The 26,616-nt window shown below is 42.4% G+C and overlaps 1 protein-coding gene across 2 annotated transcripts; it reads left to right on the plus strand.

Annotated features, from left to right (window-relative positions):
- Positions 1 to 53: 53 nt before the first annotated feature.
- Positions 54 to 24,190, plus strand: kcng4a (potassium voltage-gated channel, subfamily G, member 4a). 2 transcript variants are annotated; one of them, XM_076082172.1, is made up of 4 exons: positions 54 to 440; positions 3,181 to 3,903; positions 4,033 to 4,674; positions 22,484 to 24,190. In XM_076082172.1, exons 2-4 carry the CDS (start codon positions 3,796 to 3,798, stop codon positions 23,366 to 23,368), a joined length of 1,635 nt encoding a protein of 544 aa, XP_075938287.1. In that variant the 5' UTR covers positions 54 to 440; positions 3,181 to 3,795; the 3' UTR covers positions 23,369 to 24,190. The 2 variants fall into 2 exon arrangements, with proteins under 2 accessions (XP_075938287.1, XP_075938288.1); XM_076082173.1 differs by having other exon boundaries at positions 3,324 to 3,903.
- The last annotated feature ends 2,426 nt before the right edge of the window (positions 24,191 to 26,616 follow it).

Raw genomic sequence — 26,616 nt, forward strand, 5'->3', positions numbered from 1 at the left:
AATACCATTGTCTAATCGGGAGCGCACATACTCAGGAACAATATTGCTCTTTTCGTCACCTTTACGCAAACCTGAACTTGGGTACTAGGTGTCTCCTCTGTTACGCACCCCGGCTCAGACTCACCCCCGACCCCACCCCCTCCCTGCTCCTCCTCCTCCTCTGCAGCAGCACTAACCGAGCTGTAACGGGACACTTTCAGCGCACCAAACCTTTACCCGCTGCTTCCATCTCTGGTATGTTCAGACACTCTGCGCGCCCTCCACCGGCTTGGATGATGCGGACACCGGAGAGGTATTCCTGTTATCATAACATGTGGCGGTCTGGGATGGTCGTTGACACCCTGATTTGGTGTTGAATGATCGGAGGGACTGCAACGCGGCAAAGGGATTTCATACCGAGCCGATTTGGCCGTCTGGAGATGAGTGCCGGGCTCACAATGGTAAGATGCACTTCACAAGTTATACTGATGCTTGCGGGGGTTGTGTGTGTGCACCTGAATATTTGTCCGAAGTTACAATGCTGCAACAATACTTAAAACGAGGGATGCTGGTGTCTTTTCATCTCGTCAACACTGCAGCAAACAGTAAGATAAGACAAATTGTCTCATATAGCCAGTGTATTCGATTCAGTAGGTTTTAACTAAAATACGAAAGTAAAGTTGTTCCCAATGCAAAATGAATTGTAATATAAAAAGGGGTGTTATATTGCCTTCTAAACAACATTCGACTCTGACTTGCGTTATTTGTTTTTCCCTCCACGAAATAATCGAAACACGATTATGAGAATCTAAGCGCCTAATATAACCAAGCTCAATTAAAGGTCTTGATATGGACCCGAAATAGTTCTGCTACTCTGTGTGTGTGTGTGTGTGTGTGTGTGTGTGTGTGTGTGTGTGTGTGTGTGTGTGTATGGGTGTGCGCGCGCGTGTGCGCTTTTGCAAGTTGAGCGAGAGAGAGAGAGAGAGAGAGAAAAAGATAGATGGTGTTAGTTACATTCAGGCAACCCAATCCATATGAGACACTGGGACACTGTTAACCTGGCCTTAAATATAATATAAGCTCTCTGACTTAATGCCAAATACAGTATGAATCCATCATGGAAAAAAATAATGTCACTTGACTTTTTTACATGCTCAAATTTGCATACAACCTAAAGTTGTATGTACTTCAATAGTACCTTTAACATGTTTACAGTATACTCATCTTGCAAAAAATTCAACATTCACATGTAATTAAAATCGGAATAAAAGAAAAAAAAGTTTACTTTCCACTTCCTCTGATATCCTTCTTCTCCTGTCTGTTGTGTCCATTTGAGAAGCGAAAGAGGTCGAGCAAAGCTGATAACACCAGTGTGCTACTAAAAACACCTCCTTCAATTAACTTCCCACCAAGAAAAAACAGCCACAGCCACAGGGAATACAAATCGATTAATAAATAGCATGTTCTCCTTCACCTGTGAGGTGGAAATGAAATACCAGTATCGCGACAGAAGTGATTTATTGGTTCCACCATGTACAGGATCCTGTCCTCCTGAATCTGAATTAGTGACGCATGTTGGTGCGGCCCCTTTGCTTCAAACGGTCTGAGTTGTCCAGTCACACATTCAATAAGCTTGTGGGTACTGTAGATAGACACTGAGCAGAATAATCTCAGTACTGATGATACTATGCTGTATAGGCTGCAGTGAGCTAAATATGTAGTGATACTGTATTTCTGACAAACCCACATGCCTGTAGGACTGTATTAGTCTTACAGGACACCGCACTGTGCTCACCATCAGGGCTGTGAGTCAGGTCTAGTCACAGTGACAGATGAGTGTTGTACGTGTGCATGTGTTATATGTTGCACCTATACACGTGTGTTTTAGAAATGGGCCTGGAATTGCCCTCAGAGATTCTGGCTTATTAAAATGCAGCGGCATGTGTAGAAAAATCTATTATAGCTTTATATTCACAACAAAAGCTGGCAGGAGAAAGGTGCAGGGCAGCCGCCCAAATGTAAGTCAGCTTTATTGTTATAGCAGCTGGATACAAGAAGAAGGGGGAGCAATGAGTCTCTGAGGATAATTCCAGCTGTTTCAAAACTTGGCGTTATTCTTTCATCGTTTGCCACCATAGCACTCAATGCTAAAACTGTTCTTACACACTGCGTGGCTCTTATCTTGAAAGGTTGTGGAGCTACTCCAATCTGTCACTTGTGTAAAATCAAAATATCAAAACACACCATCAAAGATTTAGAGTTATGAAATTATTATTAAGATAAGTATGTAATAGACCTTTTTTCATCCACACATTGTGACATGCCATAGTAGCTAAGGCACAGGTGTATTCGATTGCATTAACAATGGCTAACTGGAATTCATCCTGGGCTTTTCCTGCTATGACCTTCAAAAAAAGTCAAAATATCAGCTGTTAAAAAAGTCTACACTGACAATATCTTTCCTGCTGCCAGTCTTCCAGACTTTTCTATCTGCTGGCTGCTGGTTTTAATGCATGTGATTAAATAACTCTGCAGTAGGAAAATAGACAAATTGTAAGTTAGTCACAGTGACAACTAATGTGATAATAAATGAATCACAACTATTTAAGGCTTTAATACACAGCGAGCCATTCTGGGCAACTGTAATGCCCGACTGTGCCAATAAGTTTCAACAGACAGTGAAAAACATTTTGGACCCCGTGTTTCAGTGTCTGTTGATAGGATCGCTGCCCATCTACAACAGCCAGTAACTCACTCAGAGTGGAAATAACACCACAGGCCTGAATGTTCTTTCCTACTTGCTCATTGAATTTTCTAACACACGTACTAGTGTAATCCAGCCAGGACATCCCTATTGGAATGTTGATGTGAGTGTAAATGAATTTGCTCTCTGATAAAGTCCTGCGCTGACCACTCTGACAGGCCATTTATAGCAGCAGAGCTGACGTGTCTGTCTGTCTTGTTTCTCGGTGAAAGGAAGTGAAAGAGGAGGATTGAGCATACAGCACTGCATTCTCAATGAGGTGTGCTCTTGGTCTCTTCTTCCTCCCCTTTTTCTGTCCTCTCACACATCTCTTAACTAGTCTCTATGCCCAGTCTCTGTCTATTATGTAAACCTGCCTTAATCTCAATCAATCCTAGCTCCTTTCTGACATAATGTCTTTCTCTCTCACTGCCTGCATGATGCCACCTCGGCTCTAGGCCCTCCCTAATCCTGCTGCGGCGACACAGAGGATCCCCCTCAGTCCCAGGACACCTCCATGACTCATCCAGTTCATCCTCTGCAGCTATCCGCCACTGATCAATCCTAACCCACTCTCTCTATTGGGGTTTTCCTTTTCCAGACTCTTGCTTCAGACCCAAATTACCCTCTGATCTGATGCTGAATCCTGATACGCCAACTGAGACTATCATGGACCTCTGATGGAGACGTCAAAACTCATCCACATTAAAATGTGTCAACAGGAATCCTGATACTCCTCATCTCTCTCCTTTCTGGGTTTTTCCTCTGTTGGTTGGAAGCCAAAGCCATAGCTTGTCTGTCATTGAGAAAGAACTCCTTGTTATGAGGGGTTCTGAGGCCAAAAAGAAAGAGCTACAGACATTTTGATGCTCAGCTTGTCTACAATACACCTTGGCTGTGGCAGGAAAGCTTTTCTAGAGATTTAACAGAAGTTGTTGGAGGCTGAGATAGAGAAAGAACTGTTTCATCCTGTGACTGAAAGGTTGAGCGTGGCGCAATCTTCAGGTTTTTTCTGCTTTCGATACTTGATCTGAGCTGCCCAGTGAGGAGCAGCGTGCTTTCCAGATGCTGCCATGCCCATCATCAGCAACGCCAACCATGACTTCAGCAATCTGTCCATCAGCGATGACAGCAGTTTCGACCACATCTTCACAGAAATCCCTGAGACGGAGACCATCAAGGTATGAATAAGATTGTCACTAAAATAAGAGAGATAAAGGAATAGAAGAATTATATCGAATAAGTGATCAAGTCGCATATTTCTGATGCAGCTGCGCATCCACTGAAGCTTTTCATTGTTCACTCTCCAGGGTGTGTACTACCAGAGGGCTCAGTTAATCCGTCGGCCAGAGGATCTGGTGTCCATCGACCATGCCCTGCTGGCGGTGATCAACGTTGGGGGAAACCGCTACACCTTCCCCTGGAGCACCCTGGAGCAGTTCCCCCTTACACGACTTGGCCGCCTCTGTGGCTGCCGATCACCCGAGGACATCGCCAGGGTCTGCGACGACTATGACGAAGCCTGCAAGGAGTTCTTCTTCGACCGCTCGCCATCCGCCTTCAGGGTCATACTGAACTTCCTGGCTGCAGGGAAACTGCGCCTGCTGCGGGAGATGTGCGTCCTCTCCCTGCACGATGAGCTGACCTACTGGGGGGTGGAGATGACGTACATGGAGCGTTGCTGTAAGAGGAAGATGTACACGCGCATCGAGGAGATGAACGAGCTGGAGCGGCACGAGGAGGAGTGCAGGCAGAGAAACGCTATGCAGCGTGAGCCGGTGGAGGAGACGAGGTACAAAAAGGTGATGAACTGGCTGAGAGATATGGTGGAGAATCCGCAGTCTGGCTTACCGGGGAAGATCTTTGCCTGCCTGTCTGTGATCATGGTTGCGGTGACTGTCATCAGCTTGTGTATCAGCACCATGCCAGACCTCAGAGAGGAAGAGGACAGGGTAAGTGAACAAGTATATATGCATGTTGTGAATGTAACTGTCTGCAGCACGGGGCCCTGAACCAAAGTCAAACTGATACTAAATAATCTATTATAATACTTGAATTTGAATAGGACTCATAAATTAAAGTTTTGTAGTCAGATGCCTCCAGGGACTGTCAGTAAGATTTATCACGAGTTGTGTGAGTGATTACAGCCATCTCTCCTCACAGTTCTTCCCTGCTCAAAGACACGGTCACCATGAAGTAACAGAGCTGCAAAAACTTAACATGACAATGTGGATGCTCATTATCTCCAACACTAACGTCGTTTCCTGGAAACTAACGCATCATCCTCGTGTGCCCACAGTATGTCATTGTTTACGAGTGAGAAAAAACACAAATATTTCTTCATTCATTTCAGATTGAGGCAGACATTTCTGTGATGCTGGAAAAAGTCGGTCTTCAAAATGCTCAAATATAAAAACTCCCTGTCGTCACACCCTCTTAAATAGTGGGATGCTGTTCTGTGTGTGTGTGTGTGTGTGTGTGTGTGTGTGTGTGTGTGTGTTGTGCATGTCCTGTGATCTGTGTCTACCCATAACAGCGTGGGATAATGAAGCCAGAGCAGCTCACTGAGGCCTGTCCAGTATCTGTCAGTAAACACTAGGGAATAATGAAATGGGCTTACTTTATCTCGCACAAAAGACGTGCACACACAAAAAGTGTGTATCAGTAGACATACTCACAGTCGCACGAATTTGTACACGTAAAAGCACACACATACATGCACTGGCAGTCACGTGCCTACACACACACACACACACACAAAGTCACATGCACATACAATAGTACTGAACTCATCCACCATAACGATACGGCTTTCTCTGAATTTTGCACACATTTAGTCTTGAGTCTTCTGTGCCCTTCTAACTACATTAAAATCCTACTGCAGCATACCCTCTGTTCATTTACGATTGGTTTTCTAATTACATATACATTTTCCCTTGCAGGCAAATATTCTATCCTTAAGGTTACGCATTTTAGTCCAAGGTGCCTTTAAATAAGAAATAGTATATGAAATGCGTCTTATGCAAAGACTGGCTGCTGCAAGAAAACTCTACACATCTGTTCAACAGCTGTTGAGAAGTCGTCAACAGCAGCGCCTCTGTATTGATTTTGATATGAGCAGTCACAGGCAGCCAAAGGATCAAGTGCAGGAGGGTGTGATACTGGAAAATCTAGGGAGGAGGAAGAGGAGAACGCCGGTTACAGAATGCTTGATAAGTTGAGAAGGCTCCCTGCCAGGAGGAGTCCAATAGTCGGTGACAGTCATAGGAACACAGATGGACAGGATTGGATAGAGTCCCTGGGTCTGATTCATTGGGGGCAGTAAACCTGCATGACTGGGTGGTATCATATGATAGGACAAATCTTTAAGAATTAGCCTATAGGTAAAACGGAAAGTGGTGTCAGATGCTACTGTCGTTTTATTTTCTATACACTGACAGCAGTGACAAGGTTCACCACGAAAGAACCAGATATCCAGTAGAATACAGAAAGCAAGCAGACATTCGGGCAGCAGAAGCAGAGACACAGTACAGGTGTTGCTGAATGCAAAGAGATTGTGTTTATGTGAAGTATCACAATTGCATTTGAGATATTGACGGGAAATTGGACTTTCCTGCTTATAAATCCCTCAGGTAAACAGAGTAGCAGTGATGGAGCTGTCCTCAGGGGCCAGTGCACTTCCACAAACTCCTCGCACACCCAACCTTTACACACCATTGTTGTACTGTATTGATTCCTCCTGACAAGAATGTATCAAAAAAGGAGAGTTTTGTGAATTGTTATACTGCTGTGTCTATGTGTAGGGCTGTTTAAACAGTTGTGTCGGACATCGTCATGCCTTGTGAGGACATTGTGGAACGTAAGGACAACTTAAGCGTGATTTATGCTTGCCTCATCCGGGAGGGTAGCGAGTGTCCACACAGTCAAAGGGACGTCACACCATCAGACACGGCCATTCGCGGGGGGTCGTTTTGCCACAGGGAGAAACCGGACACAGAGTATAACGTTTCCACGTCAGCTCATGTTCGTACTTACGGAAAGTATAACCGAGGCTTTAGGTGTTTGTGTTTGTATGGTTCTGTTAGACATCTCCATTCGCTGTGAGGACATTGTGGGCTGTAAGGACATTTTAGGTTGTGTAATTCTTGTATAAAGGATGGCAGATCCATCTGCTATTCTCTCCACATGCTCCTGAGTTTCAAACAAGTCTTGGGTGTTTTTTGCTACTGATCTCCATCCGCACTGTCCGGCTAGTCTGCCCAGGCAGGAGCAGCAGAACAGCTGTCATCTTTAATTTACATGGCTCTGCTGTTTGTCTCTGTCTGCTTTGTGCTGCAGTGGGTCAACATTTCTTCGTCCACTCATCATTCATCCTACTCTTCTGCCTGCCTCGGTTTGGGTGAGGAGTGTGAAAGGAGTGATAGAATAAGTGGAAGATAAAGAAAGATAACAAAAACAGGATATGTCTGAGAGAGGTAGAGTAAAAGAATATGCTTTGGAGAGAGAATTAAAAAGGGTGAACGGATTAGAGTGAGATTCTGGCCGGGTAACAGTGCTTTATTTGCCCCTCCTCCTGCTCCCTTCTGTCGATCGATGTAATGTGTTTCTGTCTGTCCTCAGTTGATCCCCTCTTATCAGTCTGTATATCACTATGATGTAAATGCTTTGGGAGGGACCTTTATCTTACGGCTCAGTTTCAAGACCCCTGATAATAACCAATCCGTCAATTCCCAATCCCCTGCTGTGGGTGTGTATCTCTCCACCGAGTAAGTGCTCGGCTCTTTATGTAAAATCTCTCCATATGATTATGGAGCCACTGTTATTCCATCCGGCAGTGTTGCAATGTTTTGACAGGAAGCACAACCTCTCCTGATTTGTTTCAGAAATGCTAATAGATGCATGAAATATTGATATAAAATCAGGTAGTGGCTTTTCAGAACCAGCTGATAGAAAAGTTCAACTGTCTGAGAAGTTTTTAGTGCTGTCGTCTTTTAAATGTAGTCTTTTATCATTTTGGACAAAGTGAGAAAGTGGACGAGAGCAGCAAGTCAAAAAGTGAACATCACATTCTTCAGACACAAATTGGAATGTGCCAACAGCATGATTTGGACGTTTTGTTTTCACTGTCTGTCCGGTGAAATGCTGGCTTAAAGTTCAGAGTACAGAAGTAAAAGAAAGCTTGGATTTATTCATGCAGAACCGATGCTGTGTTCATTGACAGCTGTTCCACCAAGTGGAGAAACATTTGACCAAACTGAGCTTCGCTGGTAGGATTATGTCTGGGGACGTCACCTTCCTGCATAGCTAGTTAGCTACCTGGCTATATAGCAACAGAAAAATAGCAACAGGGATGGATGACATTAACACAGCAGTGCAGGTTGTTGTAAATCCACATACAGAGGTAGCATCTTTTCTTATTTTTTGATCAGTGTAAAAAAAACACTAAAGTAATGTCTGCAAAAATAAAATTCCCATTCACTGCTTTTATTCAGGGCGAAAGAAAACCTTCAGCATCACACATCAGTAGTTCATGAGACATATTTCCACTTTGACTACTGTCCTAACAAAGCACTGCCTGTCACAGTCTCTGGCAGGACAGCAACAGTGTTTAGATTGGAAAGAACAGGGTGTATGCAGCTTTTAAATGTCTCTGTAAAGCTGCAGGTCTCAGCACACACTGATAACCTGCCTGAGTTTACATCTCATTGCTGTTCAAATGTCAAAAATCCACCAAAGACACTGCCTTTTCCTTCTTGCAAATTTTTTCTGAGTAAATGTTTTTAGCAAAGCAGCAACCTTCCCTTCATTCTCGTCTATGCATTTTTTCCACAGATACATCAAAGGCTTTTTACTCTCAGCGAGTGTCTCTCAGATACTTGCCTTTAATATTCTCAAGGATGATGGAGTATTTTCAGACAGCCTCATCAAAATTGCTCTCCTTTTCCTAATTCAGTTGTATTTTGGCCCGGGGAGGAATTGAAGTGGCCATTTTATGTCCTTAATGCCAGAAAATTGGAGTGGGATTTGCTGTTCAATAATTAGGTCCCAGGGCATCAATCACAAGTATCTGGAGAGAAAAGGACAGAGAGAGTGATGGAGTGAGAGGCAGCCAAGTAGCAGACTGCATGATTTAAGATTCAGACTGTGGGTTTGAAACGTTTTCTAATTGACTATCCTCTTGTTCTCAAGCAGAGAATTGTCAATAGTCTTATTGAACCATTGCCACTGTCTGGACAAGTGATTACAGAGAGGGCAGGAGGCTGTGGGATTTCTTATTCTATTAAGAGACAGAGTGAGACGGAGATAATGTGTCTTGTGACGTCTGAAGCCAAGTTAGGTGATTCATCCAGTACTAGAATGTAGGGAGGAAAGAGAGGAGTGGAAGATAACTAGAGAACACAGTAAGAGGGCAGGATGTAAACACTAAAGCAGCCGTGAAGCCTCCTTTTGCTCCTTCCTGTACTCATCTTTCCTCCCAGAGGAGCTGTATCACCTAGTCACATGAGGAAGAGGGGACACACATAAAAAGAGCACACACACTGCGAGGACATGCACATATATTCCTGGCTTACTTTAGAACATAGTCATATTTGTGAACAGAATCATTGTTAAATATACCAATATAAAATAAAATCACTTTAACACATGTTGTAGCCTACTGTTAAATGGGCATGAGGAAAAATAGATTAGTAAAATGTGTCTCTTGTGAAGAGCAAACTGTCATAAAAAATACAACTAAGCAATGTTGGAGAAGGCCAGGGAGATCATAAGTAAAGAAGACTGTTTTCAGTTTTCTCAGAGATTGTTTTGCCAAAGCTGAACAAATGAATAAATGCTCAGCAAAGGTTCGCTCTTCATCATGAGGACAAAAGTTCAATTCTGTGATCTTAACAAGCTGCAAAAACTGCAAAAACAACCTTTGTTGTGGTTACATATTTTTTTATAATACCAAGGCACACTAACTGCAGAGGCTTAAGAGGAGTGGAGGAGATACATGGCCCATACCGTTGCATTCACCATTTTACATTACAAACGCTAATGTCATTAAGATGAAGTCAGTTTGTGTAATAGTGTGTAATCACACTGAGTCTGTTAAACGACCATGTCCAACGTAGATGCAGTGACGGAATATGAATGTTACAGCCTTTAGCAACACTAAAGGTTCGTCATTCATAATATGGTCTCCAAGCTCATAGGTCACTTACAGAGGGTAACCAAGGGAGTTTCCTCATCTGTATACAATGATTAAGCACATTACAAATTAAAAAAAGAAGAAAATATTTTGCTATGATAGCTCTGCTAGTCGTATCTCCAAAAGCCAGAAACAGCCAGAGTTTGTTCTTTTATCTGACGTTTGGCACCAATGTCCAGCTCCATTGAGAATCATTTTGAACATCAAAGTGTTGGCTGTGATAAAATCTCAGAAGAATTACTGCGTGTATGCCTCCTGCTTCTGAACTGTGCAGAATTGCATTATGTGAATCAACAAAGTCAGTTTCCAAATTTATTGTCTCTGAGTTGTGATTCGGTATCCAACATTTGTGACTGTCTGGACATGAAAGCATGAATGAATTTCCCCTGCAGCTCAAAGCAACACAGCCAACAAAAAAACTATTGTGAACTCTGTTTTGGTGTAATACAATTGTATAACGCTAGTATATGTATTATATTCTTCACAGCATATAAGTCTATTTAAGGTAATTCAATTCCATAGCTGAGATGTGTAACATACACTGTAACAGGGGATGCAAGGAACTAACAGTACGGCTTAAAGTGACTCATACTATGTGTGTGTGTGTGTTTGTACTCTTGTTGTCTTCTTTGTCTTTCTATACACAGAGTCCGCTTGTTACACCTGCTGAGCCGAAAAGACAAAGGAGCATCATCAATCATGAGCCTCGTTCCAGTGTGTAACAACAGGGGCACAAACTTAAGAATGAATTAAAAACCCATTCCTCATGTGCCACATTTTTTACCTCCCCCTCATAATTTAAACCTTCATTAAACAAACACGAACGGAGCATAAATAGGTGTCCAAGTCTGTAAACTTTGTTGGCTCAGCAGGGTGGGACTGATGCTGGCAGTCAGTCAGAGCAGCTATAAGTCAAAGAAAGTAAACAAGTCTTTAGGCATGCAAGGGCTGGAGAGAGAGTATAAAGGGAGAGGATAGAGAAGAGAAAATAAACCAGATGCAGAAAAGAAAATTGGGGTATTCATAATTTCTCACACACATATATAGTCAGAGGGAGATGACCTAACTGCAGATGACCTTATCATCTGAACTGAGATAATGGGAAATAAACGATCCAAGGCGATTAAGAACAAAAAAAGCAGTGTCTCACAACTGTCAAATTCTGCTCCGGTTTCAGCTGTATAGCAGAGATATCATCTTAAACACCCTCAAACCACAAGAGGATACGTGAATATTTGTATGATTGAACTCTGCTAATAAGGGAACCTCATTAAAGCACTTACGTGTGTGAATGTACATGCCCTAATAATTAGCAGGCACGTGCATTTCATGTATTTATGTCTGCGGGCTGTTGGACCGTATCATTGTGGAGCAGATTCCATTCCTATCTGGTTTTGAGCTGTATTCCCTCCGTCTGATGTGCTGCGTGGCTGCCAAGTGGGATTATGGGAGAGAACAGCAAAGTACGAGGTGTTTATCCTGTCCGTGCCAGGATGGGATTGTGCAGCACAACACAGCACAATGGAGAAGGCTCTCTTGCATCTGGATGTTTTAGTGCTGGAGATTGTTGAAAGATCGCTGTTGACAGTTAATGTTACAGCGGAATAGCGATTTCACAATTGACAATTTGCTCTTTCAGTTAGTTGACAAATTAATTCCATGACTTTTTAAACACAATGCACTTATTCAGATATTCACGATTTTTCCTTTTTTAAAGTTACTTTGTTCTTTCTCATGTGTTGATCTTAACCTTTTCATGATCTTTTAGAAAAACAGATATTTATCAAGGAAACTGTCATAAATGTCAGGCACCCCTCACAATTGTTCAGTACTGCCAAAAAGGAGAGTAAGATGGTCATTAAATGGTCTACAAAAAGTATTACTCGCTGAATCTGTGCCTTATTGATGAGGCCCTAATAAAACTCACCAGACCAAAACTACAGTAATGGTGTGTTCGTCAACAAGACAAGTCGGATATTCCAATACTACTGGAAAATTGAAGTGTGATAATACACCTTACAAAGTAAATAACCATCATGCATCTTGGAAACATAACCTGGTTTCCTGATTAACCAGATGAAGACAAACACCTGAATGCACCATAAAACAGCTGGACTGTGGGAAAGGACGCATGGTTGATGTCCTCCAAAGGCTCTGCAAAGGAAGGCTGCAGAGTTTGGAGGAGCTTTTGGATTGTGTCAAGCTTGTTGAACCATTATATTTATATTATATTATTATTCTCTTGAAATGCAAACATTGAGAAAAAGACGTCATCTGAACCGGGACACATACCTAGTTCATTATGTCCATGTACATTCACACACTTCAGTCAAGATACATATTTGTTCCATGTACTGTCTCATAACTTTCTGCAAGTGATTTCTCTTTTATGAAGCAGTTTATACTCCGACATAAAAGTGCATATGGTCCTTCTTTTGGACTCTCCGGCTTTATCAAGACTACTGGTCCATGGCAGCAAGTTTATGTGGATTTAGTATGTCCCCACAAATTGCAGCAATTCCTTTGAAATTGACTTGATATCACCACAAAACTTTAAAATACTTTTATAAGTGCTGACGCAGCTGGGCATTTTGAGGAGCCGAAAGAAATGTTGCAGAAAATCACCAGTCAACCTGGCAAACAACAAAGGAACTATCTTTATATACACTCAGACACAATTGGTGATAAGGAGCATCTGTGGAGGCAGCCATAATGGACCACAGGTGTGCAGGACAGGAGACCACACTGAGGACACCTATTGGACAGGTGAAGAATGACAGGCAGGGACATCAGAAACTGGGGGCAGAGGAGGATGGAGAGGAAAAACAGCTGTGGCTTGTTGCAATAGACAAAAAACACACACATGCAAACACATGCAAACACACGAGCATCTCTATATCCCTAAGCTTATATAGTGAGCAGCAGGTGTCCACCCCTGCACAGTTGCCCTCACGGATCACTGCAGCACATCAGAATCTTATTCTGCCCGGAGCTACCGCGAAATCAAACACACCCCTCACACTGCAGCTCCACCCTGTTGTCGAACGCACCCTTTGCAACGTGCCTCTGCATTCCTACGTGCATCCTGCAGAGCCAGCAGCAGATGTGTGTGTATGTGTGCGTTTCTTTTTAATCACATTTCTGATATGCTTATTGATGCAACAAATTGATGGGACACTTTCCCTGTTGTAATAGATTATAAATAAACAAAATATGTAGTTCTTTGCTTGCACAGCATTGTGATAATAAAAGGATATGGCTCTTTTGCTGTGTGTGTTTGTGTGTGTGTGTGTGTGTGTGTACTCAAGTCTCTGTTTGCGAGCACATTGCTGATGCACCTCTAACATCGTGAATTTGATGAAATGCTTCACAATATTGGATGAGAAACGAACATAAAAAAAATTGCTTTTTTTCATTTTGTAGAGAAAACTGTAGGCTTCATTTGAATTACACTGTAAGTTTGTGTATGTAGTCTGCAATATTTTGTTCGATCCCATTTTTTTGTTCTTAACAATGCATACCCTTTATTGTCATCCTATATAGGATGAAACAATCCTGGAAGAGAGACCCTAACAAACTGGAAAGCATGTGTGTGCGTGTGTGTGCGCGTGTGTGTGTGTGTGTGCAGCATCCTGACAGACAGAGAATAGAGACTTATGGGGTGTGAAGGGAACCCAATGCTTCAGATGTCAGCTCATCTTTTCCTCATCCAACTGATCTTGTAATCCCTTTCTCCTGTATCCTTCTACACCGCTTAGCCACCTATACTCTTCCTCCATCTATTGTCCTCTTCCTCTCTATTCTATCTATCCATCCTAACCATTCTTCTGTCATTTTTCTCCATTAGTGTCTATGTACGTGAAGAAGCTGTTGGTCTTTGTCAGCGATAGGACACTCTGCAGCCTGTACAGCAGCCTCATATGGAGATGAATCACACACTACGCTCAGAGTATGGAGTGTCAGAGTCAGTGGACAGCGTGTTTTGGGAGACTGGCCGGCTGTTTGTTGCTCTTAAATCATAGTACATATCACAGATTCTTGCAAATAAATTCCTAAGAAAAAATCCTTAAATAACATAACCACAGGAATCAGTTATGGCTCTTCAATTTCAAAACACTATTAAAATCCATATAGCCATGTTGCAAATAACATAAATATCCCCAAAACAATGAAATAGTAATAAACGCAAAGACTATTAATTAATGTTCACATGACTCAAGAGCACGATACTATACAGGCAGATACAGCTACAATGTAAAGGCCTACAGTGTTCTATGAGGTATCTACATGTTTGTATGAATGAGACAGACAATGATGCTTATGTTTTTGGTGTCTGTCACCATCTGATGGCTGTTTTGATTATTAAGAGCCAGTCATCGGCTAAAATCGAAACAATAGTTTCAGCCAACATGGCGCCTTACTCCAATCCCAAGGCCTATTGAATAAAGGCTGTGACGGGGTCTTGGCTGTGGGGTATGACACATGGAACTGGAATGTTGGAGGGTTAAAGTAGAGGGCGCTAGAAATAAAGTGATGGTGTCCGCTCAGGTGCTCATTGGTTGCGCTCGGCCTGACCAAGTCCCCAGGAAGTGGAATTTGAACACGTTGGTCCGTCACTTTTCCCATAGACATATTGGGAAAAAGACGTCTATGACTCAGTGAATATTTTTTTGAGGTAACAAATGGCCCTTATTTAAATCATTAGTTATAAAATGCCCTAATTGGCGAATCTAGAGCTATTTTCCTTCCTTCGGACTTTCGCTTGACCGACGCCCGCAGGCGGGGTTAAAGGAAACGCTAGTGCTCTTTCTCTATGGGCCCCATAATGCGCAAGATTCGAGTATTTTCAACTGAAGTCTATCCTCGGAAGTCAAACTTTTTTTTGCCACTGACGCTTTATCCAGTTCTCTTTATACATCCATGGGCCTGACAGAACACAGACTAAGCCCCTAGGAAGAAAGCTGAGCTTTGAAGCTGACACATTACATTGTGGCCAAATAGTGGAATTACAATTTATGGGTCCGTCACGTGATGCCACAGGGCCCGAAAACACGGTTTCCCACTAGACTTACATTGTAAAAGAGACGTCTGTAACTCGGTGAAGTGAAATGTAAGTGTACATGTACATTTAGGTACCTAAAATGTGCATTTTTGGGCAAAAATAACATCGTCTTTGGTGAATTCCCTTTACAAGAAAATAGATTTATGTCAGTGTGACGGTAAAATGTGAAGTCTGATTTCTTTGTTTCCCCGTTGACAGTGGCCGCTGTGTGTTTCAAATAGAGGTGCTAACGATAAAATGATCCTGTATTTTTTTATCACAACTTGTTCCTATATTTACAAAATTTATATTTGTACGACTTTACTGTTAAAATACTTAATAATAAGACAGTTTTGAGAACATGCTTACAGGTTTTACGGATTCTGAAAGCTGAAGACCTCATGTTTTCAAAACAGTATAATATGGTCATTAAATAGACAAGTATGAAATAGTGTAGATGTAATATTATATTTGTTAATGGGTTGCCCCCGGTACTGGGGATGCTCGTTCTCAGGAGGTTAACATGCACCCTGTGTGCATTTGTGCATACATGCAGCTATCAGGTTACAGGAGACTGGATTGAGGTGTCATATGATACAACCCCTTTAATAACCCATGACTAGTGAACACAGTGCTTGATGTGCAGTATTTCAGTGAAGGCCAGTGGTGGGGCGTTCAACCACACCGCCTATTTCTTTCTGCGTGTCTTTCTGACACTGTCTTCGCCATCCGTCCCTTCCGTCCTTCCTTCTCTTCTTTCTAGAAGCTTTCAAAGTCAGTACAAGGTCAGCACAGCAGCATTGAGAAATTATGTTTAGTGCTGCAAAGTATGTTCAAGGTCTGCTGCAAGGTAGAGCTGATTGATGGGCAGAGTCTTTTCTTTAGTTCCCTTTTTTTGTCCAAACCCGTAGATTGGGTAGGATCATCATGGGGGGCTTTTTCTATCGGATTGCAAGAGACGAGAGAGCTGTGGAGTTAGAGACATGCTGTGACAAAGGCAGAGAATGAAATTAAAAGTTAGAATAAAACACCAGGAAGCACTCTTAAGGACAATAACCACATTTTAAACACACTGCAGTTTATAGTCACGCAGTGGTTAGAAAAGCACACATCCACACATCCTTCATGAATTAGTATGACAGCTGCATAGAGTTGTCCTAATTACCTAAACATAGAGAAATGTGAAGCTTTATGTGATCCAGAAGTACACATTCATAATTCAGTTCTATAGAAGCTTTCTCTTGCAATAAAGCAACACATTTACACTTCAAACCTGTGGGGCACAGAGTGACCCTGCTGTGGAAGCATCCGGCAGCTTACTTAGTGCACAGTGTTGGGTCACTTGCAATGGGTAGATGGGAGGCTGTCAACAAAAATGTAAAACGAAAGTGTAAAACTCAATTCACCCTTCGCTAAGAGCCTCCCCCCAATGAGAGCCCACACTGTCACTAAATAAATTCCCCAAATGAATATTGTAATTTTTTGGGAAAATAAAATAAGTGATTTCAGACGGGAAGCTGATGAAGGGTCTACACCTACAATATGCGATTGAAGGATATATACAGGATATCAAACTGATACAGCAGCAAAAACAGTTTAAAAAGATACAGATAGAAGCTGACATCAGCCTGAAAATTAAGAAAGTCTGAAATTATTACATGAGAGTCTATAAAACAGAGTTAGATATTTCTCAAACCCTGGTCGGAGCTGACCAGTGCTACGCTACGAATGTCCCAGTCTACGTTCAAGGAACTTGGAGAAGGGTCAATTGGGGCTTCCAAAACAGCAAGATGGGACAAGTTTGTCTTTAGACCTTTCCGCCAGAAGGAGTGAATTTGAATGCATCGACCCGTGCATGCATTCACACACACACTCAAACAAACACTTGACCTCTATGGCAACATGAAATAGAAACTGCTGAGACTAATGATGCCTCCCACGATGGTTGCCCCTGCCCAATTCATAACTCATAAACCGTCAAACCTGCCTCCCACAAGAGTCTGCAATAAACGGTTGATGAGTTTGGCCGTGGTAGATGAATCTGTTCAGAAGTTAATGGCCTTTTTGTTATAAGTCACTCTCAAGGCCACACCCCCTTTTTTGCCAATTGGCATGAACACAAACCCACACCTTCACACACTTGACGATGCCAAATTTCAGCCCCCTAGGGCGAAAACTTTGGTCGCCAAAAGGTGGGGAAATTTGTGAACTAAAAAGCCCCCTGAGCCATTCAAGTATTCATGGCAATTGGCTAACCATTGTGAAAAAGCTGAAAAAGCTTTGCAAGATCTACTTTTCGTTTCTTGTGTGTGTGAGTTGTCACTTGGTTGCCTTTTTAAAATATTTTGTTTGGCATGTCCTTCAATTGATTGTAGACTGATCGCCTTCCTCTCTGTGGGATTCTGTGGCAGTGGGTTTTGGCACATAGTCACTTCAAATGTCCCTGTTCCAAAAATGCCCTGATTCCACCCTTGCTACGCTCTTTGTCTTAATTTGACATTGAGATGTGTTAATACGGACAGTAATGTGAAACACTAGACAGCTGCTAGGGTGAACAGTGTCTGTGTTGAAATGAGCTGTCACAGACTTTAGTTCCAGTGAGAGTTGTACAGAGGAGATAAGGTCAGGGAGATAGTGGGAATTGTGGCAGGTTTTGTGTGTAGAAGTGGAAAGCTGTAACACATAGCAGAGGCTGAGAACGGTGTCACAAAGCCCTAATGTCAGCACTAGAGACAGAAAGAGCAGAGAGGAAGGGAATGAATGAGAGGTGGAGAGTGCACGTGAAAGACATAACATGTAGGCTGTGGGGAGAAAGTGTCTGAAAGATCGATTCAGGTCAGACAGGTAGGCAACCACAGATCTCAGCAGGACTGGACATCAGTAAGAGAAAACTTGAGGAATGATTAAGTATATACGTATTTAGTTAGCGATTTATTGAAGTGGTACTTCTCAGGGAGAGACCCTATCGAATGTGTAATTTCTTTTTGTAAATGTCCTCAGCTTGAGGAACAAATAAGCCCTCAAACTCAGCGCCTCAGATTCTCTGGAGAAATCATGGACTGTTCAGCTGAAGCCATTGGGCATCCCAGTTTCTACCCACTTCCCACTGACATGCAATGAAGAGTGAATGATAAATTCAGTAAAATGGATATTTTATCTTTCTTTAATATGTGGAACAAAATGGATAGATAGATTTGCCTTTTGTAAATACGTTTTTTAAAGCCGTAATGACAGTTTGTGAAGTGAACGGTCCCCACAGAATTATCAGCTTTACTTTCAGCCATTTTTAGCTCATTTGTTCTGCGTTTATCAATCTTGTTTGCAGGTGCAGCAGCAGCTATTTTTAGTTAAAAAGCCTTGATAAACCCACACTGTCTGTTACCCGCCCCCCACCAAACAGTAGACGGATAAAGTCAGCATTTAGCAGCTAAACAGCCAGATGTTTCCGTGATGAGGTGGGTGCCAAAACAAAAAAACGAGTTAAAAGGAGAGTGAATATGAATGGATTTACATTCACATGTCCGCTGGTCAGTCACTCGACTCCTAAGGAATGCTAATGTGGCTTTGTGACTGCTGAATCTGTAAATATGCAACTTGATGATAAGTGAAACCCTGTTTATCATTTGCAAACATTCAGGGCATATGCACTTTAAAGCTATTTACAAGTGTTTTTTAATGAGTATGCTGAAGCAGTTTCATGAAGCACTTTGCATTTTCTTATGTAGCAGCACGAAACATACCTACAATTTTTTAAAACATTTGGTGCAATTAGGATGATGGCAAAGCTAAGATTAAGCATTGACAGAAATCTGCTTTGTTTGATTTACAGTAAATACGCATTTAAATCACTTTGTTAGGATTACTAAAAACATAACATTTTGGTCTTAAAATAAGTACGTAAACTAAGTAAAACAAAAACAATGTAACAATAGTACAGAAAACAACACTTTGGGTCACAAACACTGGTCTTGAACACCATAGTCTCCTTTTTTTGGTCTTTAAACTACTTCATCGCACTTAGCATTAGCTCTGAGTGTCTAATAATGATGCTGTTGGGTTCACATTGTAGTTATTTGGAAGCCCGGTGCATCTCATTACAGACGCTAAAGGGTGCCGAGGGGCGTGACAAAGCCTCGGTATTTGAAGTCCTGAGAACAGGCTGTGTTCTCACACCACCCTGCAAAACTGTGGATTGCCTAATCTGTGTTGTCAGAGTAGTTGATGGACAACATCTCAGGATATGAGCTACTGCAGTCGTCTGTGTAAAGTAAATGGTGGTGAGATGACAGAACCAAAGTTTTTTCTTTGAAAAGACGTAACCAGTTTTTTGTTGGGGCAATTATATTTTCACAGAAAAGGATGCACTCAGTGATGATGTCAGTTGCCTCCTCCAGACTGGTCCCATCTTTGAACATTCTCCATTGCACTCATGGCAGACTTGCAAAGTTTTTCGAGCCTCCTCATCCCATTAACCTGCTTTTTGATGACTCCATCCCATTGTAATGTTGTACTATATAGGGACTAAGGTGGATGAAGTTGTGATCAGCTGTACTTAGGGAGGGTTTCTTGTATGCTCTGCTTTTCACATTGGCACATTGTATTTATTGCTGATATGTAACTTGTCGAGTCGGCAGCTTTTCAAATCACACAGAATCAAAAACAGAGGAGTCTGGGGAGTCTGCTGCGTGAGTGATATGTTGCCAGAGGATGGTGCAAATTCATGGGGTAGATATTTAACTCAGTGTAAACATTATGTAGCTTCAATGTAGAGTTAGAACAAGTGGTTTTGCAGCTCACAACTGATTTCATTTACTCTCATCAACCCTGTTTCCAGATGCAGCAGACAGATGTTTTCAGCAAAAAAGCTCTAAAAGAATCCACTGTACACTACCTGCTCAGCAACTAGCGGCAAACTGACAAGGTTATCTAGCTGGTGACTGCATGAAGCATTTAGCATCCAAAGAGCCAGCAATTTCATTGATGGAGAGCAAAACAGATCTGAAAAGCCGGGTAAATATTGGACTTGCATTCATCAGATGGTCAGAAACACAACTCCAAAAATGTCCGTCTGTGTCGATAAGCAATTGTATGCGAGCATTTTTGCCATATCAGCGTTATAAGGTGATCAATACTGTTTCCAGCTTGATACAATTTGAAGGGGACAAGAGGGGAAACAGTTTGTGAAAAGCTAGGGTTGATAATCTTGAGAAAATAGCTTGAGTACGCTGGATTAAAAAAAAAGATTCTACCGAAAAACCCGACCCAGTGCTGCCAATTCTTATACTATGAAAGCAGCTGGCAGCACTAGCTCCAAAAGTCCCTACATTTTGCGAGAAAGCCGCCAAGTCGGCATCACTGACAGGCAGTCCCTGAAGGCCTTACTCTAAAGCCACTCCCCCAAAATGATCATTACGAACGTAAAAAACGAACATGGCTATTGTTAGTTGTCACAGTTGTCAAGCTAGCAGCTTGTGGAAGACTCGGTGTGACACGCGATGAGTGCACAGGCAGTGTGTGCAACTAGGAAGAGAGACAGGTGGCTCGTCCAGTCGTTTCATTCGGGCCGAATGAATGAAGGACGGTATTCTTTCATTCCTGCGACAGCCTTTTTTTTCTTTTAAGTATTTCATTTATTGTTTGCCGTCCGGATGTAATGAAAATTTCAATACAATGATACAACAAAATGATTTTACACAAGAATACATACCCTATAGCTGTAATGGGCTATAATGATTTGGCTGCTGATAAAAGATGGATGCAGAATATAGCCCGGGACTATTGCTATTATCAATATCGCTGTAAATTAGCACAGTGTGAAAGAAACAAATGGGTTCAGATTGAATGGAGGTAAATAGCACTGCATATATTGTAAAACCCTACAAATTAAACAGATACACGTCACTCTGTAGATATGAAGTTGAAGGCTACGAGTCACACTGAGAGGAAAATCAGTGAGAAAGGCAGAGAGGACACAAGTGATACATGAGAGCGTGAGGAATGGGACACGTGTGTGAAGGATGCATCGCGCATAGAGGAACAGTGGAGGGAGTTGTGTTTCACTCAGAAGAACTCTGAAGGAATGAAGGAATGAAAGCAGAAAGAGGCTGGTGTGTGAGGCGAACAGAGAATGAAGGATGAGAGGGAGGGAGTCCAGAGAGGCTGATGGACGAGGAAACAGAATGAGTGATGAGAAGGTGGAGACAGAGGCAGGAAGAGAAAAGGAAGGGTGGCAGAGCGAGAATAGATGGGGAAGAGGGAGGGAAAGTAGATTAGACGCACAGTGACAAAGAGATTAATGAGTGAACGATGAGAAAAGTGGAAAAAATGGGGAGGGCTAATAGGCTGAGAGAGCACACAAATAATATTCATCGTATAAATATATATCAAGTCATTGGGTTTCATATTCAGTGTGAAAACAAGTAAGTCATTCTGATCTAGTTTTACTTGTACAAATGCTAATCACTCAAAAAAAAAAACGCAAGAACAATCTTGATCCGTCTGAGTATTATACTGTAATACGAGTTGTGTAGACAAGAACATTTCTGAACTTCTCTTGTAAGCTATCTTTTTTATTCTCCACACAGCTATTTCTGTCACTTTTTGTGTTTACAAATGAAATGCCTTTGAGGAGAAACGTTAGGAAAATGTGCACAGTTAGCCCCAACTGCCAGTGAGGCCATTTTGAATAGTTATAAACACTTTTTGCCTTCAGACGTACCCAGTCCTTGAGAGACCAGTTTACTTTAGCAATCAAACTTTTAATTAACTTTCACTCCTTCTAAGGTTTAGTATGCTTATAATGGAATACAAATTAAATATGGACAACAGTACACACATTAAAGGGATTAAATTAGCCAACTCGGAAATTCATTTATTTGTGGTGAAATATATTTCTCCACTAAATTTAAAATGCTTATTTTTGAGGTCATTCTTAGTGGAAATGCATCTTAAAGCATTTAGTGTTCTTCAGCCGTATAGTTGCTGAGACAAGTGAAATGTAATCTTCATCTAGTATAAAAAAAGACTCGTTAATACATTAAGTGCAGATACTTTCTGCAGAGGGAATGTGAGGAGGTGGAATATAGGCTAATTTAAAAAAATAAAAAAAGGAAAGTGACAGAGATCGCTGCCAAATCTCTTCTGTATCGTCACACAGTGTTTTTTAATATCGCATTGCTTTTCCTTGAGACTGTAGTTAGAGGGCATGCAACCCTGACTGCTTTCTGTCTTCGCTCCCACGGAGTGTCACATTAATCTTTGAAACCTGCCCTAATAAAACAATTGATTGTGTCACCGTATTATCTATCAATGCTGCTGCAGTAGCTTTAGCATACTGAGTGACTGGAGCTCATGATTTATGAATGATTACCGAGGGTGATTATCTGACCTCAGATTTTTGTCTTCTCTCCATCTCACCCCATCTGTCTTGCTCCCTGTCAAACTCCTGCTCCTCTCATTCTCGATCTCTCTGTAACTCACTCTCTCTCTCTTGCTCCCCCAACCCCTCGCCTTCCCCTCTCTACCTCAGGGTGAGTGTTCATCTAAGTGCTACAACATGTTCATCATAGAGACAGTGTGTGTGGCCTGGTTCTCCCTGGAGTTCCTCCTGCGGTTCATTCAGGCCCGCAGCAAGCTGGAATTCCTCCGCGGGCCGCTCAACATCGTCGACGCCATGGCCATCCTTCCCTACTACGTCTCCCTGGTGGTGTCAGAGGAAGACCCATCCCTGGATCACGAGAAGCCAGGAGGAGGTAAGGGCTACTTGGACAAGCTGGGCCTGGTGTTGAGGATTCTGCGGGCGCTGAGGATTCTCTATGTGATGCGGCTGGCTCGCCACTCTCTTGGCCTGCAGACGCTGGGGCTGACGGTCAGGCGCAGCACCCGGGAGTTTGGCCTCCTCTTGCTTTTTCTCTGCGTGGCCGTCACCCTCTTCTCCCCGCTGGTCCACTTGGCTGAGAGCGAGCTCACGGGCACCCACGACTTCAGCAGCATCCCGGCCTCCTACTGGTGGGCCATTATCTCCATGACGACCGTGGGCTACGGCGACATGGTGCCCAGGTCCATTCCGGGACAGGTTGTAGCGCTGAGCAGCATCCTCAGTGGGATCCTCATCATGGCCTTCCCTGCTACCTCCATCTTCCACATGTTCTCCCGCTCTTACCAAGAGCTCAAGATGGAGCATGACCGGTTGTTCAAAGAGGAGTGTGCGGCGGCTGCAGCCGCTGCTGCTGCTGCCTCTGGGGAGCTGCAGGAGGCGGGAGGTGTAGGAGGGGGTGAGAACTCAGCTCCACCCGGGCTGGGATTACGTCTAGACAAGGATAGTGTGCACACACTGGAGTCTCTTGCTCTGTTCGGGAAAGGTGGCGATGCTGCAGGAAATAACAACCACAGCCTGCCACCAGCAGCTTTCTGAACAGTACTGACTGACCCAATCCCTAACTTACAAGACGATATGAGTCCATTCTGTGTTGCATACAATAAGTACTGCAAATGACTATTGCTCCAAAGGCCTCACCTCCCATAAGGTTGTGAAGGTATCTGTGTTGCACTGGATGTAAAGGAGATTGAACAGACAGCATTTCTTTTGCTCTGCTAGGAATGAGTGTGCACACTGTAGACTGCACGGAGACGGATAGACTTTAAACCCTTTAAATTGGACGGTCCAGTTTGTCTGACCAGAAAGCCTCTGCAGCAATATTAGTAACCAGCTGCTTCCATAAACATGCAATATTCAATCCAAAGTTGCTTTTCCTTCCACTGTGAAAATACTTATAAACCCAACTGTAACTTTTAGTTTTATTCTACTTTTCAATATATTGCCTACAGTATGACCTGGACATGTGTCTCATACTGAATACTCTTCTGTCATACATTTAAATAAGTGTTCCTCTTAGTTTATTTTGAGAAGCTTGAAGCCATGTTCTGAGAAGAAATATAAACAAACTGATGGCCCATATGTGAACCATCTCTATCTCTCTCATATATGTTTGAATGCTTGGACTCAAAGACTCTCTACCGTAAACTGTGTGAAAATACTGCCGAGGTTATGGTCCAGATTGTTTTTTTGTTAGTTGTTAATCAGATGACGATGAAGTGAGAGGATGGAGAGAGAGAATGAGTGTTTATGTTGGAGAGAGAGGGTGTGCGAGTGAGAGAGGATGAGCACTGACAACCATGACGTGTACTTTGCAACGCTCCAAATAAAAGCTCTCCTAGTAATCTGGGAGAAATCCATTTTCTGGGTTGCAGTTTTTTGGTTTGTTCTGGGTATGACAGTTTAAGTCCTCGGCGAGCCAGGATGCTCAATCAGAGTCCTGCTGCTGAATATTTCTGAGAGAAGAAGAAACAGAAACAGCTGTCCGAGCCAAACGCACAGATAACGGATGACAATCCCCTCTTACATCACCTCCTTGTTTCCATGTGCACAGTTACGCCACTCTGGCAGGGTACCATGTCTCTCTACAAATCTTTGTAATGAGAGCTCTGCTTAATGTTACATCTTCAGGTCTGGGATGAAAACAATCCTCTCATCCTCTCAATCCTGGGGTGGACTCCAAATTGGGTGGAGTCATGCTCCTTTTTCTGGGAAGAGTGGTCAGCCGCTTGGGGTCCAAGAAGGATGTGTAGGCACGCAGCGGACATGCCAGATGTGGATTTAATCTAGATTAAAGTTGGGATTAAAAGCCCCATAAGCAAACGGGTTTACGCCTGAACCGTAACTTTATCCAGTTGCTTTGAATTTGATTTTGAGTTGTATTGTTCTTCCCAGAATCCCAGGGATTCCAGTGCAATCAGGTGTGGCATACTGTGGCATCTCTCTCCCATATGGCATCTCATTTCATAGCTTGAGTGAGATTTATAGTTACAGTGGAATTTGTCATTGGAGCTGCCGCAGCAACATATGGCCCGCAGCATATCTGTCTGAATGAGGCAATCTAACTTTGCATGATGAGATGTGATGGATTACAGAGACAATGGCTATTATCCATCTGTGCACTCATGGCTTAAGCGTCATCAATATCATAAGCAACAGTACATGCATGATATTTCACAGGACCGATTATAACTCACATGGGTCACAACTCTAAAAACAGTTATGGGGGTAATGCGTCCTCATGAGAGCAATAAAGACGCACCATCAGGTAATAAATGTGTTTTTAGCTGTTTGGATGGTTGAGTCGGGTTTATTGATGAAACTCCACATGGGGAAAGGGCCAGTCACGCTAGCCATCGCTCATACTGATGTAAAAGGAAGTGAACTCCACCCCAAAACACCATTTTCTTGTCATTCACTGAAGTGGCACAAAGAATCACATATTATATGAGAAATAAACTCCCTCAGGGACATTTTGCTTTTTAATGTCAGAATGTAGGAGGCACAGCAGGTGGACGCAGCTTGCCTGTGTGTTGAACGGTCGAAAATATCACCACTAACACCTCTAAAGCTCAGACAATATTTGACATTATTATGCCTGAAATTGTCATGAGCACCTGCATCCATACTTCCATTACTTCTGGTTGATTGAGTACACACATTTTCCGTAATGGCAGCACAAAAAATGATATAGCTTTAAACTTCTGAAATGTTGTCAAAAGTGTAATAATCAAATTCAACAAATTTAATCTCAAAATCCTGGTGCATATCTGACATTTATGTCATGCCATCATCAAACTTCGGCACATAAAATGTAAAATCATTTCCATGTTTTTACCGGACATATTTCAGACCCGATTCGAAAGACATTTTCAGACACAAACCTCTTTCCTCAATGTAACACTTGTAAAATGCATTACACTCATTAGCTCAGTAAGTCAAAGGGTGGATGACAACTTATACGATTTAATGGTTTCCACACAAACCTCTCAATATATTTAGGCTTGCTAAATGACTCACATTACGTCTGTTAATTGACTCTCCTCGAACTGCGGCCACCGGAATTAAATGGAGAGGAGTGTTTTTTTAAGGCAATTCAGTTCAGTTCAGCCTCTTGTTGCTCTCTCAACACAAATGGGGGTGATATCAGTGATGAGGCTATTTAGCCACATCACTGGATCTAATTGGCAAAAATGATGTAACTTGTCTCCCAGAATACAAAAACACTGAAATTCCACCAGGAACAGCTAGTAAATGTTTGCAACTATTTTGTGGAAGATTAATGATCAAATGTCTGATAGATTAAGCTTTTTCACAGGTATTTTTCTCTGGTACTCTCATCGGCTCTCTTCTCAGTATTTTGCACAAGAAGACACGCACAGAAACAGACGCAGGTAAAGCAGAGGTTGTTTCTTGGGAGCTTATTGGGATGGATCTCCTGTTTAGTGCCTCTTTCAGCCTTCTCTTTGGATCTTGTCTGCAGGCTCATCACATACATTGTTGCTGCCAAAGACATCTGCACTCCCCCTGCTGAACACACACTGGCACGGCTCTTACAGTTTCCCCCAATGACCACAATCAGGCTCCCTTCCTTGTGTGGATAGCACAGTAGGCTATTTCATACTTTATCTTTGATTCTTAGTCTTTCTTTCACTATTTTTCTTGCTTTTTCTCTGCTTGTCAAATCAACTAAATTATTATGACTGCTCAGCTGAAACAGCATGACCAAACTATTATTCAGAACGTCAATAAGCCGATATCTAATTTATTAGAAAAGTTAAAACACG

This window comes from Anarhichas minor, unplaced genomic scaffold (genome assembly GCF_050575085.1).
Source record: "Anarhichas minor isolate MPS153535 unplaced genomic scaffold, ASM5057508v1 ptg000090l, whole genome shotgun sequence".
In the NCBI taxonomy this organism is placed as follows: domain Eukaryota; kingdom Metazoa; phylum Chordata; class Actinopteri; order Perciformes; family Anarhichadidae; genus Anarhichas; species Anarhichas minor.

What these genes read in the sequence shown, in the direction of transcription:
- kcng4a (XM_076082172.1), top strand. Translation starts at nt 3,796, where the DNA reads ATGCCCATCATCAGCAACGCCAACCATGACTTCAGCAATCTGTCCATC. An exon ending in CTGAGACGGAGACCATCAAG is followed by an intron (nt 3,904 to 4,032) that starts GTATGAATAAGA and finishes TTCACTCTCCAG; the next exon opens with GGTGTGTACTACCAGAGGGC. An exon ending in TCAGAGAGGAAGAGGACAGG is followed by an intron (nt 4,675 to 22,483) that starts GTAAGTGAACAA and finishes TCTCTACCTCAG; the next exon opens with GGTGAGTGTTCATCTAAGTG.